Source organism: Cuculus canorus, chromosome 27, assembly GCF_017976375.1.
Source record: "Cuculus canorus isolate bCucCan1 chromosome 27, bCucCan1.pri, whole genome shotgun sequence".
Classification (NCBI taxonomy): Eukaryota; Metazoa; Chordata; class Aves; order Cuculiformes; family Cuculidae; genus Cuculus; species Cuculus canorus.
In genome coordinates this window covers 1,616,081-1,630,673 of record NC_071427.1, presented here as the reverse complement: position 1 = coordinate 1,630,673, position 14,593 = coordinate 1,616,081, and the positions used below count along the sequence as shown (strand labels likewise).

Genomic DNA, 14,593 nt, shown 5'->3' with positions numbered 1-14,593 from the left:
GATGGGGGATGATGTGATTGAGAGCAGCCCTGCAGAGAAGGACTTGGGGTGCTGGTGGATGAGAAGCTCGATATGAGCCGGCAACGTGTGCTCACAGCCCAGAAACCAACCGTGTCCTGGGCTGCATCCAAAGCAGCGTGGCCAGCAGGGAGGGAGGGGATTCTGCCCCTCTGTTCCTCTCTGGTGAGACCTAACCTGGAGTACTGTGTCCAGTTCTGGAATCCTTAGCATAAGAAGGAGATGGAGCTGTTGGAATGCGTCCAGAGGAGGCTACAAAGATAATCGGAGGGCTGGAGTACCTTCTCTACAAGGACAGGCTGAGAGAGTTGGGCTTGTTCAGCCTGGAGAAGAGAAGGCTCCGAGGAGATCTTAGAGCAGCTTCCAGTACCTGAAGGGGCTACAGGAAAGCTGGAGAGGGGCTGTTCACAAAGGTTTGCAGAGACAGGATGAGGGTGAACGGGTATGAACTGGAGAGCAGCAGAGTTAGACTGGACATTAGGAAGAACTTCTTCACCATGAGAATGGTGAGACACCGGCCCAGGTTGCCCAGGGAAGCTGTGGCTGCCCCATCCCTGGAGGTGTTCAAGGCCAGGTTGGATGGGCCTTGGGCAGCCTGATCCAGTGGGATGTCCCTGCCCATGGCAGGGGCGTTGGAACTCGATGATCTTTAAGGTCCCTTCCAACCCAAACTATTCTATGATTCTATGATTCTGTGTATGTAACCACAGCAGATGCTTTCCTCTGAGGGGTGAACTTTGCATAGTCGCTACAATATTAAACACTTCGGACACTCTTCGTAATGATTCTGCAGGGAAGTAAATACTTTCAAGTCCTACAAAGCAGTCAAAATGCCTAAGGAAGCTGAAAACACGCATTTTTATATGATAAAACACCACTGAAAATGGAGCATTGGGAAACAATCAAAGCGCAGTGGCATACCTGGATGGCAGGGCAGCAGAGCCGTCACTAGATGGTGTTTTAGGATTCCAGAACGATTGCCACAGTTTCTCAATATAATGAAATTGAAGATTCATTACAACGTCCAAAGTCGCCTAAAAACAAAGACCACAACTCATTAGCTGCTCTCCTGGCATCTTGTCACGGGGTGTAAGCATAAATGTACTGTGCTGCCATTTAGATTAAACATAGAAGAAAAATAATGGAAAGGGCATTGCTTCTGTTTCAGTCATCAGCATAACATAAACCAGGTCGCACAATGAAAAAATAACATAATGTATGATACTTGAGGCGTGATGCCTAGCGAATCATGGAATGGTTTGGGTTGGAAAGGACCTCAAGACCCAAACCATTCCATGGCAGGGATCACCTCCCACTGGCTCAGGGGCTCCAAGCACCATCCAACCTGGCCTTGAACACCTCCAGGGATGGGGCAGCCACCACTGCTCTGGGCAACCTGTTCCAGGGCCTCCCCACCCTCATTGTGAAGAATTTCTTCCTAATGTCTAATCTAAATCTTGCCCCTTCCAATTTAAAGCCATTCCCCCTCGTCCTATCCCCGCACTTCCTGATCATGAGCCCCTCTTCAGCTTTCCTGGAGCCCCTTCAGGTACTGGAAGGTCATTCAAAGATCTCCCTGGAGCCTCCTCTTCTCCAGGCTGAACAACCCTAACTCTCTCAGCCTGTCCTCGTATGGGAGGTGCTCCAGCCCTCGGATCATCTCCGTGGCCTCCTCTGGACCCGTTCCAACAGCTCCATTTCCTTCTTATGTTAAGGATACCAGAACTGGACAACGTACTCCAGATTAGGACTCACAAGAGAGAAATAGAGGGGCAGAATCCCCTCCCTCCCTGCCGGCCACGCTGCTTTGGATGCAGCCCAGGACATGGTTGGCCTTCTGGTCTGTGAGAGCACATTGTCGGCTCATGTCAAGCTTCCCTATTATATTTTAGTTTTCCTAAGAGCAGGATATGTGATAAGCTTGTGAATTATAACCCACATCAACTAATAAATCCAATTTAAAATATTCAAAACAATCACCTCGCAGTGTCGCCTGTAAAGAAGCTGCAGGGTTTTCACGTCATTCATGGTGACCCCTTCTTGTAAGAGGACGTTACTGAGATCAGGGGCTGGGAACTCGGGAAAGACATGGGTTACATCTAGGGAAAAAAAAAGGTTGGGAGAGATGGTAAGAGTCAGGAGCCCCAAGTTCTGTAGGACTACGGATGAGTGCACGGTGCTGCTGTCACTGGTGGCTCTCTTTCATGTTTCAATGGGATAAAACAGGAGAAATGAGACTGATAATCTACTGCCTGCCCTGATTCATGCTGTTACACCGGGCAAAAAGTGAACAACTGCAGCCTACTTATTCAGTGGGGAAGGAAAAATGACTTCTTTCTCTCTGTAATAAAAGAAACAAAAATACACTGTCCTCATCTACCATGCTTCCCGCTCGATCTTCTCCAAAGCCTGAAAAATCTCTTTCTGGTATTTTGAGAGTAAAACGGAAAATACAATTGGATGGTAGTGGTATCAGGAGCAGTCGTAGTTCTGAGAAGGGTTGGAAGGGACCTTAAAGCCCATCCAGTTCCAACCCCCTGCCGTGGGCAGGGACATCCCACTGGCTCAGGCTGCCCAAGGCCCAGAACTGACAGACCTGACAGCACAAGGAAAAAGCTTCCTGTGGGTACGGGAGTTGGAAAATACACTTAGCAAGTGTGATGTTACAACAGCTTATTGGAATATATACTATATATATATTCCACTATACACTATATATACTATACACTGTATATACTATACACTAGATATAATATACATTATAAGCATTACAAAAGCTTATTATATATGCACAATATTTAGCCTGTATATATATGTATAAAATATATAATACTGTAGACTTATTAGAAAAGCAAACACATGGAGAACAGCAGGGGCTGTCTGGACAGGGCATTTCTATCTTCTTCAAGCTATAGGCCCAGCCGTGAGCTATCTAACACATCGAAGCAGTTTTCTTACCTATGAACTGCTGATGGTGTTGACTTTGAGCAGCGACCGATTGCTCCGGCGTGGTGTGTGGGTTACTCTGGGAGCCGCTCTCTGCTATGCCATCCATCTTCTGCACCGGTCTGTACCTGCATTTAGAGCACAGCTCGGGATTGACAGAGGCACGCGCAAACCCGCACATGTTATTTGCCATGCAGACTTTTGTGTTAGCCAGGTAATGCAGGAGGTTACACTCAAGGACAGCACTTTGAGGGCTGATTATTTCTAGTATTTACTCAAGTGGAGGGAGAAAATGAGAACCTCCTTTTGAAAAGCACTCCCCAAGAGAGAACTGAAGGGGTTAAGAAGCTTCCCCAAGGTGACACAAAAGAAAATAGAGCAGCAGAGCTGGAGTGGGTGCCCAAGCACTGACTCTATCTTGAGAGCTGACTGTTGAATTTTCTTTCTGTTTGGGGGCTGAATAGAGAAATTCTACTCCTTTACTCTCACAAGAAGCAGAAGTGTCTGCGCTTCCAGGAGATGATTCCAAATTCCATTGCATGTTGGTTTTTATATTCAGAATTACGAAGATACAAGACCAACCACCGCACTATTTAGCTTGCACTGTTACACAAAAGAAATCTCAAAATCCAAAGCCCAGAACCCACCCACGCACCATACAAGTCCCCAGGACCGTTACACTGAATTGGCCCCAGCAACTCCAGAGCTGAGGTCCTTGGCCAGAGGGAGGCAGTGGAAAGCAGCACATTCTCTGTCAGAGCAAGGCTGAGTCAAGCCACAGGCAAACATTCTAGGCAGGTAAAAGCTGCTTCATAGAATGGTTTGGGTTGGGAGGGACCTTTCAAGGTCATGTGCTCCAACCCCATGCAGCGAGCAGGGCCATCTTCCACTTGAGCACATTGCTCAGAGCCCCTTCCAACTTGACCTTGAATGGTTCTAGGGATGGGACATCTATCGGAATTGGTTTTGGACTTTTCCACTACTCAGTGGCCAGTGACTCGCAGAACCCTCCTCCACAGTGGGGAGCTGGCACCTCAGCAACACTTGGGTTTGACCTGTCCCACCATGCTCCCAAGCCAAGTCCCATGACGGGGTTTGCAGCTTTCTTTGAGAAAGGACCTGTGGTGCCTGTGGCAGCATCGGGGACAATGCTAGCGAGCGTCAAGACACTGGGAAAACCTACCTCTGCTTCTGGTGGACGGGCTGCTGCCTCATTGCCATGTACTGGGTGTCCTCCTGCAAGCGGTTCAGCGGAGACTCTGGTTTAAGCCGTATCCCGTAATAATGATATTTGGAGTTGCCCCTGGAAAGATCAGCATTGGAATTGCTCAGTTTAAGCTACTCAATGGAAGGGACGTCGTAGCCCTGCAGTTGACTCTCAGGCTTGTTCTGACAATACACTCTGCTCCCTACAGCACGCATCGGTTGGCTGCCAGGCGCGATTAGAACGGCTGAACTAATGAACTAATGGATGCCATCATCCCCTCTAAAATTTCAAACCACATGTTGCAAAGTTCAGTGACATCTGCATTTAAAACCCAGCAAGGTTTGTTCCAAGTAACCCATGGTAACTGGAGAAGAGACGAGTGTTACAATACAAAGTTATTAAACAGAATGACAGAAGGACCTCAGGGGACACTTTGCCATTTGATTAGGGTTTAAGGGTTTGTTTTTGCCATAGAAATGAACTCTCATCTTTATCTGGACTCAGATAAAACAAGTCTGACTGAATAGTCAACTGTGATAAGAAAAATCCTTTCTGTTGCCAGCACTTTCACGGCAACAGCAACTTTTGATGTGGTTTTGTTCCTGAAGTTGCTCATTTTTGTAGGTTTTGTCAAAACTGAAAGCTTTTGGCAAGCAGAAGAGGCTGTAATTCTTCCTCTGCTGGTCAGTAAAGCTGCTGTCATGCTCCTTAGGAGAAAGTCTTTCCATCACATTAGACAGCTGTGTCAGTTAAAAAGTTTTTTTCCACCAAACTGGAATTATTCAGTCCTCAAGCATCTGCTTTTGGAAGCGAGAAGGACAGTTCTGCAGCCATGGATACATGACGACAGTATGTCCAGCTTGGCTTTAGCCAACGTGTCACTAACAACAGCTGAGCTGAGTCCTCAGTGGGAGAGGAGACGGAGCCAAGGGAGCAGCAGCCGGGTCTCCACTTACCGGGGATGCTCAAAATCCATTTGCTGTGTCATTATGACAGGCTTGGAAGGCACCTTAAACCAATGAGGCTACCCAGAGGAAGACTACATTTAGTTAAAACTATATTAATACAACATTTTACAGAGGAACATTTGTCAGAGAATTAACTCTTCCTTCTCTATTAGGGGGATTTTCTCCTTTCAAGGGGATGGTTGAATGTGTTCAGCCTGTGTCACTGTAGCAAAGGGCTTTACACACACTGAGTGCTCAGGTAGGAAATACGCTTCGGCCGTGGCTTAAGTGATTTAAAGTATCTGCAAACAGAATAACAGTTGCATCTCTAATCTAAACAAATGGATAAGAAAACAATGGTGGACAGCTCTTTCCATACTTATGGAAGTTTCCCTCCTTCCCAGCCTGCACATCTGCAATGTTAAGTGGGTTTTTTGCTTATTTTTCTTTAATCATAGAATCATTAGGTTGGAAAAGACCTTTGAGATCAACTCCAACTGCACCTGTCTACTACTAAATCATGTTCCCAAGCACCTCATCTACCTGCCTCTTAAACACCTCCAGGGATGGGGACTCAACCACCTCCCTGGGAGCCTCTGCCAGTGCTTGAAAACCCTTTCTGAGAAAAAAAATTTCCTAATGTCCAATCTGACCCTCCCCTGGCGCAGCTCGAGGCCATTCCCTCTCATCCTATCACCTATCGCTTGGGAGAAGAGCCCAGCACCCACCTCTCTGCAACCTTCTTTTAGGCAGTTGTAGAGAGCAATAAGGTCTCCCCTCCGCCTCCTCTTTAATCCTTGATGGGATTAAAGAATTTCTCTCCTCTAAAGAAATTATTTCAGAGCTCTTGCACTTGAACCAATCTTCAGAAATCCAAACTCTCCCCTGCTCTTCTTAAGACTGTTGCCTCCACACTCCAGCTGTGGAATGCCCTGGACACATCTGGTTTTATTCTTGTCTAGAAGCCCAAATATCTAAGTTTGCATATAAAATCTGACACAATCAGAGCAATCACTGTCTCTTTAAACTTTTTTAAACTAGAAACCAGGATAAAATACAAAATCCAGCTGTGCAGATGCTTTGGATGCTCCCTTGAAGGACACCTATGTCACTACAGCAAGTATACTTTCTTACATTACGGTTTTTTTGTAACATCATATGGATCATTGATGGTTTAAAAGCATAAATTCTGTAAGAAGATTCAGTCTGCTGCTTTGGGCATCTAAGAAAGAAGCCATTTGCACCTGTACAATTTGTGGGCATCAAGGATGTGGGCATGGACTTCTGCGATGGAGGAACATTACTGGAGCCAAAAGGAGAAAACATCTCCTGCACCAGAACTGCGGGCTCTGCAGCTGACAACAGCAATCGTGAAGCTGAGATACTTCATCTTTTTGAGACAGAGATCATAGAATCATAGAATCACCAGGTTGGAAAGGACCCACTGGATCATTGAGTCCAACCATTCCTAACGCTCCCTTAAACCATGTCCCTCACCACTTCATCCACCCGTTCCTTAAACACCTCCAGGGAAGGTGACTCCACCCCCTCCCTGGGCAGCTGTTCCAGTGCCCCATGACTCGTTCTGTGAAGAATTTTTTTCTGATATCCAACCTGACCCTCCCCTGGCACAGCTTGAGGCCATTCCCCCTTGTCCTGTCCTCTGTCACTTGGGAGAAGAGCCCAGCTCCCTCCTCTCCACAACCTCCTTTCAGGCAGTTGTAGAGAGCAATAAGGTCTCCCCTCAGCCTCCTCTTCTCCAGGCTAAACAACCCCAGCTCTCTCAGCCGCTCCTCATGAGACTTGTTCTCCAGCCCCTCAGCAGCTTCGTTGCTCTTCTCTGGACACACTCCAGAGCCTCAACATCCTTCTTGTGGTGAGGGGCCCAGAACTGAACACAGTACTCAAGGTGCGGTCTCACCAGTGCCGAGTACAGAGGGAGAATCCCCTCCCTGGCCCTGCTGGTCACACCATTTCTGATCCAAGCCAAGATGCCATTGGCCTTCTTGGCCACCTGGGCCACTGCTGGCTCTGGTTCAGTCGAAACATCATGTTCAGATGTTCAGATGAAACGTTCATAATGTTCAGATGAAATGAGAAGGAGCCTAGGGTCAAACAAAATATTCTTAAGAGTCCTTAGGAAATGGACTTGGACCAAATTCCGCTGTGTGGCTGGACAAGGCACTGGCACCAGAGACCTGGTGTCTGAAGTTAACTGTATTGTCAAGCCTCTTACTGTGCTGTTTCATGGTGAGAAAGCAGCTTTGCCTCACAACATATGGAAATTACCTCTGTGCTGCAGAATAGCAAAGTTTCCTCCCACCAGATGACGGTGGAGGTATTCCCTGGAGGTATTTAAAAGACGGGGAGACAAGGTGCTCAAGGACATGGTTTAGTGGCAGATAGGAATGGTTGGACTCGATGATCCAAGAGATCTTTTCCAACCTGGTGATCCTATGATTCTATGGTTGGTTGTTTCTGTAGCTCTCAGAAAGCCTCGTACCTGCTCAGCGATACTCAGGAGGTTCTCAGTATACAGGAGAGAAGTTGTAGGAGGGTTTTCTGGGTTCATTTCAATGTAAATTCATACCAACCTGGTTCCCAGGCGGCGAGTCCTCAGCCCCATGAATACTGAACGGATCAGTTTTCCGAAGGAAGCGGCATTCACCGGATCCAGTTTGTGCTCCTGACAGTGCCGCAGGTAATGATTGTAGAGAGAGCTCCTGGGAAGGCTGACACCTTCCGCCGTCTCGTAGTTGTCCAACAACCACTGGAGCTTTATGTATGGAAAACATAAATAAATAAGGAACACATGAAAGTCTAAAGAGGGCTGGAATGGCTGCATAAAACAACATCAACACTTAAATGTCAGCAGAGCCCATCTGACATTAAGAGTCTAAGAGAATTCAATGCTGGGTACGTAATTCAAGTGGTACCTATGCCAGTTGTGTTTGAGTTAAAGTCCCCCCAGCCCAGAGCCAACAACCCAAACAAAGATGCTGTCAGACTGTGCAAGAGCTTTAACCGCAGTCCGCCTGCCATCCCCGTGTCCACCTTGGATTCGGATGAATTCCTGCAGAGCCAAAATAAAACTGTAAGAACTCACATTTTCCAAGAATAAAGATGTCAAGATGCTGCCTAAGAGGAATACATTTTAGGCGAACCAAATATGCTGCAAAGTCTCTATTAATTTGGAGACTGGCAAGTCTGCAACCGTTCCTTTAACAATAAAATTAACGGTTACCAAAGCAACCTGAAAAATCCGAGAGGGTCCATCTATTTTTCTAAATTTACTACCTGAACGTCTTCTGACATTTCTGTTGATTAAAGTTTGCCATTAGATATAAATTATTTATACCCAGCTGGCCTGAAAGGGCAGGCCCGGCACACAATATCAGCACAGGGATTAAAATGCAGAAAGACAAAACCCCCAATCTGCTTTACTTGGCTGAAACGACTTCAGCATCAATAAGTGTTGTATTAAGTGAGGTTTTGAAGGAACTCTATGTACAAATGGACTCAAATCAACAGCTTCGGTAGCAGCTCTTTCATTGCCGTTAGGGACATTTGGGATTAACATTTGCAGGACTCCCTCTCCACCAGGAGCATCTGCATTCCCACCAAACCAGACTCAGGCTGCAGATGCCAGAATATGAGCCACATTGTCCCCTTTACGACAGTTCAAGCACATCTTGTAATGACTTAATTTTAAATTAATTAAATTAATGCAAAACAAACTAGAAATGAGTGGGATTTAACCATGCTCATGGATGTACAAGCCAGACTACACTTGCATCCTCTCCACTTGTGCTCCAGTACCTGGCTCTTTCCTTCCATTCTCTCTTGGTGAATCATTGAGGTCCCAATTCACAGCTAACCTGGAGTTTTAGATCAATCACTGTGAAGATACAACCTGAAATGTGCGATGACATCTCTGACACTTCACTCCTTCAATATATTTTCATATCCATCTTTGCTCTCACACAAAGGCTTTTCAGCACCTACGAATGTACGTTCTGCATTTACCATTCACGTATCCAAATTTAAACTTCTTCTACACAAAATGAGCTGAATCCAAAGATGTACAGTTAAAACTATTCCATTCATTAGTCAGGTTTGAACCAAAGCAAACACAAGTTCAACCATAAGGGACTGGATCCATCAGTTTTGGTGGCCTTTGGAGCAGACTGGGGACTGCTACAGTTGGAAGATGAAAAAACAGCCACAAGGGATTGGATCTATCAGTTTTGGTGGCCTTTGGTGCAGACCAGGGCTTGCCACAGCTCAAAGAGGAAAAACCAACCATGACTGACTGGGTCCACCAGTTTTGGTGGCCTTGGGAGCAGACCAGGGGCTGCCAAAGCTGGAAGAAGAAAAACCTCTTAGCCATTTTCCTCTCTCTCCTGCTTTTCACACAGCTGCTTGTCGCCTTCCCACCTTCTTCCAGTTACATATCAGTAAAGACAATCTTTGATGTGCTCTTCCACAGTCAAAGATCTCTTTGACCACCAAACTCTACAGTCCTAAGATGTGGTGTTTGCTAATGATCCGCATCCCCTTGTGCTCTCATCTGCAGAGGAGACATCCCTGAGAAACCCCAAAGAGCAGTTTCACAGCTTTGAGCTTCTCCCACCCATGAAGCTCTAACAAAAGTGGATCCCGGTGGTTTTAACATAAAAGACCAGGAGCTCAGTTTTTAAGTACTCCACATCGATGCTAATTTTGGCCCATCCTCTGTACTTAAATGGTTAAGAAGGTTCTTCAGTTTTGAAACATTTATTTTATCTATCCTATGGAAGATCCTGAAAGTGGATCAGCTCTTTATTGTCTAAACCTGCTCTAATTCTAATGTTAAAAAAAGAAAAAAAGTTGCATGTTACTACGAAAAATTCAGCTGTAGGTAAAGTCCTCTCAATTAAATTTAATTCTGGACATTTAATCCTCTACTCTGGTCTTGTGAGACCCCACCTGGAGCCCTGTGTTCGGTTCTGGAATCCTCAATGTAAGGAGGAGATGGAACTGTTGGAGTGCGCCCAGAGGAGACCACAGAGATGATCTAAGGGCTGGAGCACCTCTGCTATGAGGACAGACTGAGAAAGTTGGGGTCCCTCAGCCGGGAGAAGAGAAGGCTTTGAGGAGACCTTAGAGCAGCTTCCAGTACTGAAAGGGACTCCAGGAAAGCTGGGGAGGGACTTTTTACAAAGGTCTGGAGTGACAGGACAAAGCGGTATGGCTTTAAATTGGAAAGGGCAAGACTTAAATTAGACATAAGGAGGAATTTCTTCACAAAGAGGGTGGGGAGGCCCTGGCCCAGGTTGCCCAGAGCAGTGGTGGCTGCCCCATCCCTGGAGGGGTTCCAGGCCAGGTTGGATGGGGCTTGGAGCCCCTGATCCAGTGGGAGGTGTCCCTGCCCATGGCAGGGAGTGGAACAGGATGGGCCTTGAGGTCTCTTCCAACCCAAACCATTCTATGATTCTATGATTTTCAGTCTAATCCCAAATATTTCTAGAATATTCCCTTCCTCTTCCAGCTTTCTTTTCCTGCAAGTGCCTTTTTATATTCCCTTAAACACTGCAGAGTTTCACAGTATGAACTCCCACCATTGAATCAGAAATCAATTATGAAAAGCACAAAAGAGCTTAAAAAAGAAATCAGCTACATTATAAATAATTATCAAACTAGGATTTTTCCTCTTCTCGCACCAATAAGAACAGACTGGGCAGTTTAAAATGAGAACATTACTGATTTTTTTCATTTGTATCCCCTGCTCTGTTTACTTTTGAATCTTGTTCAGTTGCGACATTGAGATTTTCTACAGTTCCCTTTCTGTTCATTCATCAGCTTCCAATAAAATCACAACACAGCCGTATGCTGCTTTGTTTGTTATCGGCGCTACAGGGGAACATTTCAATTCCATTTCTACTCCAATTTTATTTCTATTGACTGTTTGTTTTGATTTAAAATAAAAATCTTTGGCAAAACCCTCGTTCATGTTCAAGTCGAGGATGGCTCTGGGGATGGAAAAAGCAATACACGAGGCTGGCTGAGAAAAGAAAAAACTTTGTTTTCTGAGAGGTTTTCTTACAGGCACTTCTATGAAGAAGGAACCAATGAAGACACACGTTTGTGGTTCACGTTTAAGGTATTTTTATCAGGGACTCAGAGGAGCAGGTTCCTACATCCCTGGTCGGTCCAGCTCAGAGTCAGGACAGAGCCTGGACCACCCACGTGTCTGCTGAGCATCCTGAGCTCCACGATGGGGGGAAAAGCTTCCCAGAAGGCTCCTGCTCGACCCCACTGATGCTTTGCAGTTAAAGTTTCATCAAACCCCATATATTTTCTTCAAAAGTCTCTTTTCTATAAGAAGTACCTGTCAGCTCTGGTCCCTCATATTGTTAAGCCCTGACCCACCGGTGTATGTGGGCACAAGCTCCACCATTCTCTTGTGAGACGTCATCTGGAATACTGTGTCCAGTTCTGTAATTCTCAAAGTAAGAAGGAGCTGTTGGAACAGGTCCAGACGAGGGCTACAACAGATGATCGGAGGGTTGGAGCACCTTCCCTACAAGGACAGACTGAGAGAGTTGGGCTTCTTCACCCTGGAGAAGAGAAGGCTCCAAGGAGATTTATGGTGACCTTCCAGTACCTGAAGGGGCTCCAGGAAAGCTGGAGAGGGGCTGTTCATAAAGGCTTGTGGGGATAGGACGAGGGGGAACAGGTATAAACTGGGGAGGGGCAGATTTAGACTGGACATTGGGAAGAATTTCTTTCCCATGAGAGTGGTGAGACACCGGCCCAGGTTGCCCAGGGAAGCTGTGGCTGCCCCATGCCTGGAGGTGTTCCAGGCCAGGTTGGATGGGCCTTGGGCAGCCTGATCCAGTGGGATGTCCCTGCCCATGGCAGAGGGGTTGGAACTGGATGATCTTTAAGGTCTTTTCCAACGCTAATTATTCTATGATTCTATGATCGCCCGCTTTTCTCCACTGAGCAGGAGCTCCATCCTTCATTAGGTCATTGCAATCCTCTCCAGCCAAGTGAGAATTGTCTCATTTAATGGGTTTTCTACTTCTCTGTTCAGTCTCATTTTAGATGTTTCCACCTAAGCACCATTTGGGAGCAAGATCTTTTCCTCAGGGGAGAAACTCCCTCAGCACCAACCAGAGAGCCATCCACCCACGGGCAAGAAGCGTTTGGGGGCTCTATTTTGGGATTTGGGGGGGTTGTTTTACAGGCAGAGAGGAAAATACACATTTCCCCGTCCTTCTGTGAGTGCTATGGAGCTGTAGGAGCCGCAGGGCCACGGGCAGGTCACAGCATCCAAGTGCTTCCTTCCACACCCAGCTCTGGGCACTCTCTACAACAAGAGTAGTCATTTTTATCCCCTTTTTTTTCGCATCATTTGCAAGCTTATAATCAGCATCGTGTAATCTTCTGCCCCAGCGGCTCTGGAGCACCCTTGTGAGCAGAGCTTTTTCAGTAACCGTAATGGATTGTCAGGATTTCATTAGAAACATCGTGTGTCACTGGGGTAAGAGCATTAGCTTAGGCTTCCAAATGTGATATTTCAAGTGCACTTAAATAACTTCTCAGAGAGTTTCTGAAGGTAAATTAAATTATCAAGTGTGGCTTCATTGCACATTGACTTTGTTAAAACAGAATTACGTAAAAAAATCCCTCTTGACTGAGATATCTTTAGGGTTTTTTTTTTTGCTTTTAAATAAGAAAATCCCAAATATTCCTGGCACAAAACGACAACAAAATAAACCATCACCCTAAGAATTTACAGATTTGCAAAATGGGAAATCTAAAAAGAGACACAGAACGCTTAATGAGAAACTCTGCAACCTTAAGACTCAAAACAATTAACTCACAATTAATAGTGCAATCAGCACTATCTCACAACTGACCAGATTTTATCAAACTCCTTTGCTTTTGGCCTGGACAAACCACAGTCATCGGCTGCTTCACTTTCTGGGTCTCAGCTCCAGCCTGACAGTATCATCTGTCAATCACACAAGCACTGGGACAGGTGCTCCTCTGTCTGCGTTTTTGATGTATTTTTAACATAAAGAGGTGGGAATTGGAACATCCCGGATAGCAGCGACCCTTGTAACACAGTAGATGCCGGGGAAGAGCCGCAGAGCAGTTCGGATCTGCTGCTGTCCTACACCTGCAGCTGGGAGCAGCCCCTGGAAGTCCCCATTCTCCATGTGGTGGGAGCCCCATCCCTGGAAACATTCATGGTCAGTTTAGATGGGGCTCTGAGCAACCTGCTTGAGTGGAAAGACGTCCCTGCTCGCTGCAGGAGGGTTGGATCAGATGACCTTGAAAGGTCCCTTCCCATCCAAACCATTTGATGATCCTGTGATTCCAGTCCAGCCTCCTACTCAAAACAGAGCTCACTTCCAAGCAGGTCATTCAGTCAAGACCTGAGAACCTCTCCAGACAGAGAGTGCACAGCCTCCCTGGCAACAGCAGCGACCTTCCTATGAGAGTTCTTCACCTTTTCTTCACTATGAGAGTGGTGAGACACTGGCCCAGGTTGCCCAGGGAAGCTGTGGCTGCCCCATCCCTGGAGGGGTTCAAGGCCAGGTTGGATGGGCCTTGGGCAGCCTGAGCCAGTGGGATGTCCCTGCCCATGGCAGGAGGGTGGAACTGGATGATCTTTAAGGTCCCTTCCAACCCAAACTATTCTATGATTCTATGATTCCTCCAGATCTGGAAAGGGATTGCCTGGTCCAGTTTTGCAATGAGCTGCATTTCATACAGGCACTGCTCATACCATCATCTTCTCGTTATTCCCACATGTCCACAGACATGGCTGTGTGCTCCAGGAAGGCAGAGCAAGGACACTGGATGTTCATAGGACAACAAGGGCCCTACAATCTTCCTTGGCTCGGGTTTTGTACCTTGGCAGAGGGAATTCTCACCCCAGCCCTGGAGCTGCCCGGGGCTGCCTGTGCCTGGACCAACATCGAGCAGAGAGCTGATGTGTACACACACACTCCAGAAGTAGTTTATTTGCTTTAGAATTTGTAAGAGAACTTAAGCCTTACACCAAACTATTAACCATGACCTGAGAAGAGAGATGTTAAGTTCTCTACTGCTACCCTGCAAGAGAAGGGTTGGGAAGATGTGATCAGAGGCTGGATTGGGCCCCAACTCCATCCTCCGCATCCTGTGGTCACATTAAATCTCTTTTCTATCTTTGCTTTATTTCCTCTGCCCTTTTCCTGCTTTTTTTTTTTCAACCCTCCTTCAATACCACACCATGACCCACCCCGTCCTGCTCTGCTCTGTCCCCTTCTGCGTTGGGATGAACAAGAAACATTCTGCAGAGCAACATTAGCCTTAAACAAATCTGTGTGGCACTCGGGCACAGCATGGGGGCGTGAGCAAGGCCACAGCTTGGGACAGGAAGGACGCACAAAGATGCTCGGTACCCGCCTGATTCTTTAGGTTTGTGTTTCCCCCA

At 46.6% G+C, this 14,593-nt stretch overlaps 1 protein-coding gene across 8 annotated transcripts in view; it reads right to left on the bottom strand.

Moving 5' to 3' along the window:
* The window catches only part of LOC104065410 (DNA-binding protein RFX2), a 74,268-nt gene that overhangs the window by 10,606 nt on the left and 49,069 nt on the right, over nt 1-14,593 (bottom strand). For all 8 annotated transcript variants that reach the window (XM_054050263.1, XM_054050265.1, XM_054050266.1 and 5 more), the window contains 5 exons: nt 7,713-7,894; nt 4,148-4,267; nt 2,977-3,092; nt 1,999-2,117; nt 940-1,052 (listed from right to left, as the gene is read on the bottom strand). In XM_054050263.1, coding sequence (XP_053906238.1) covers nt 940-1,052; nt 1,999-2,117; nt 2,977-3,092; nt 4,148-4,267; nt 7,713-7,894 — 650 coding nt within the window. The remainder of the gene's footprint in view (nt 1-939; nt 1,053-1,998; nt 2,118-2,976; nt 3,093-4,147; nt 4,268-7,712; nt 7,895-14,593) is intronic.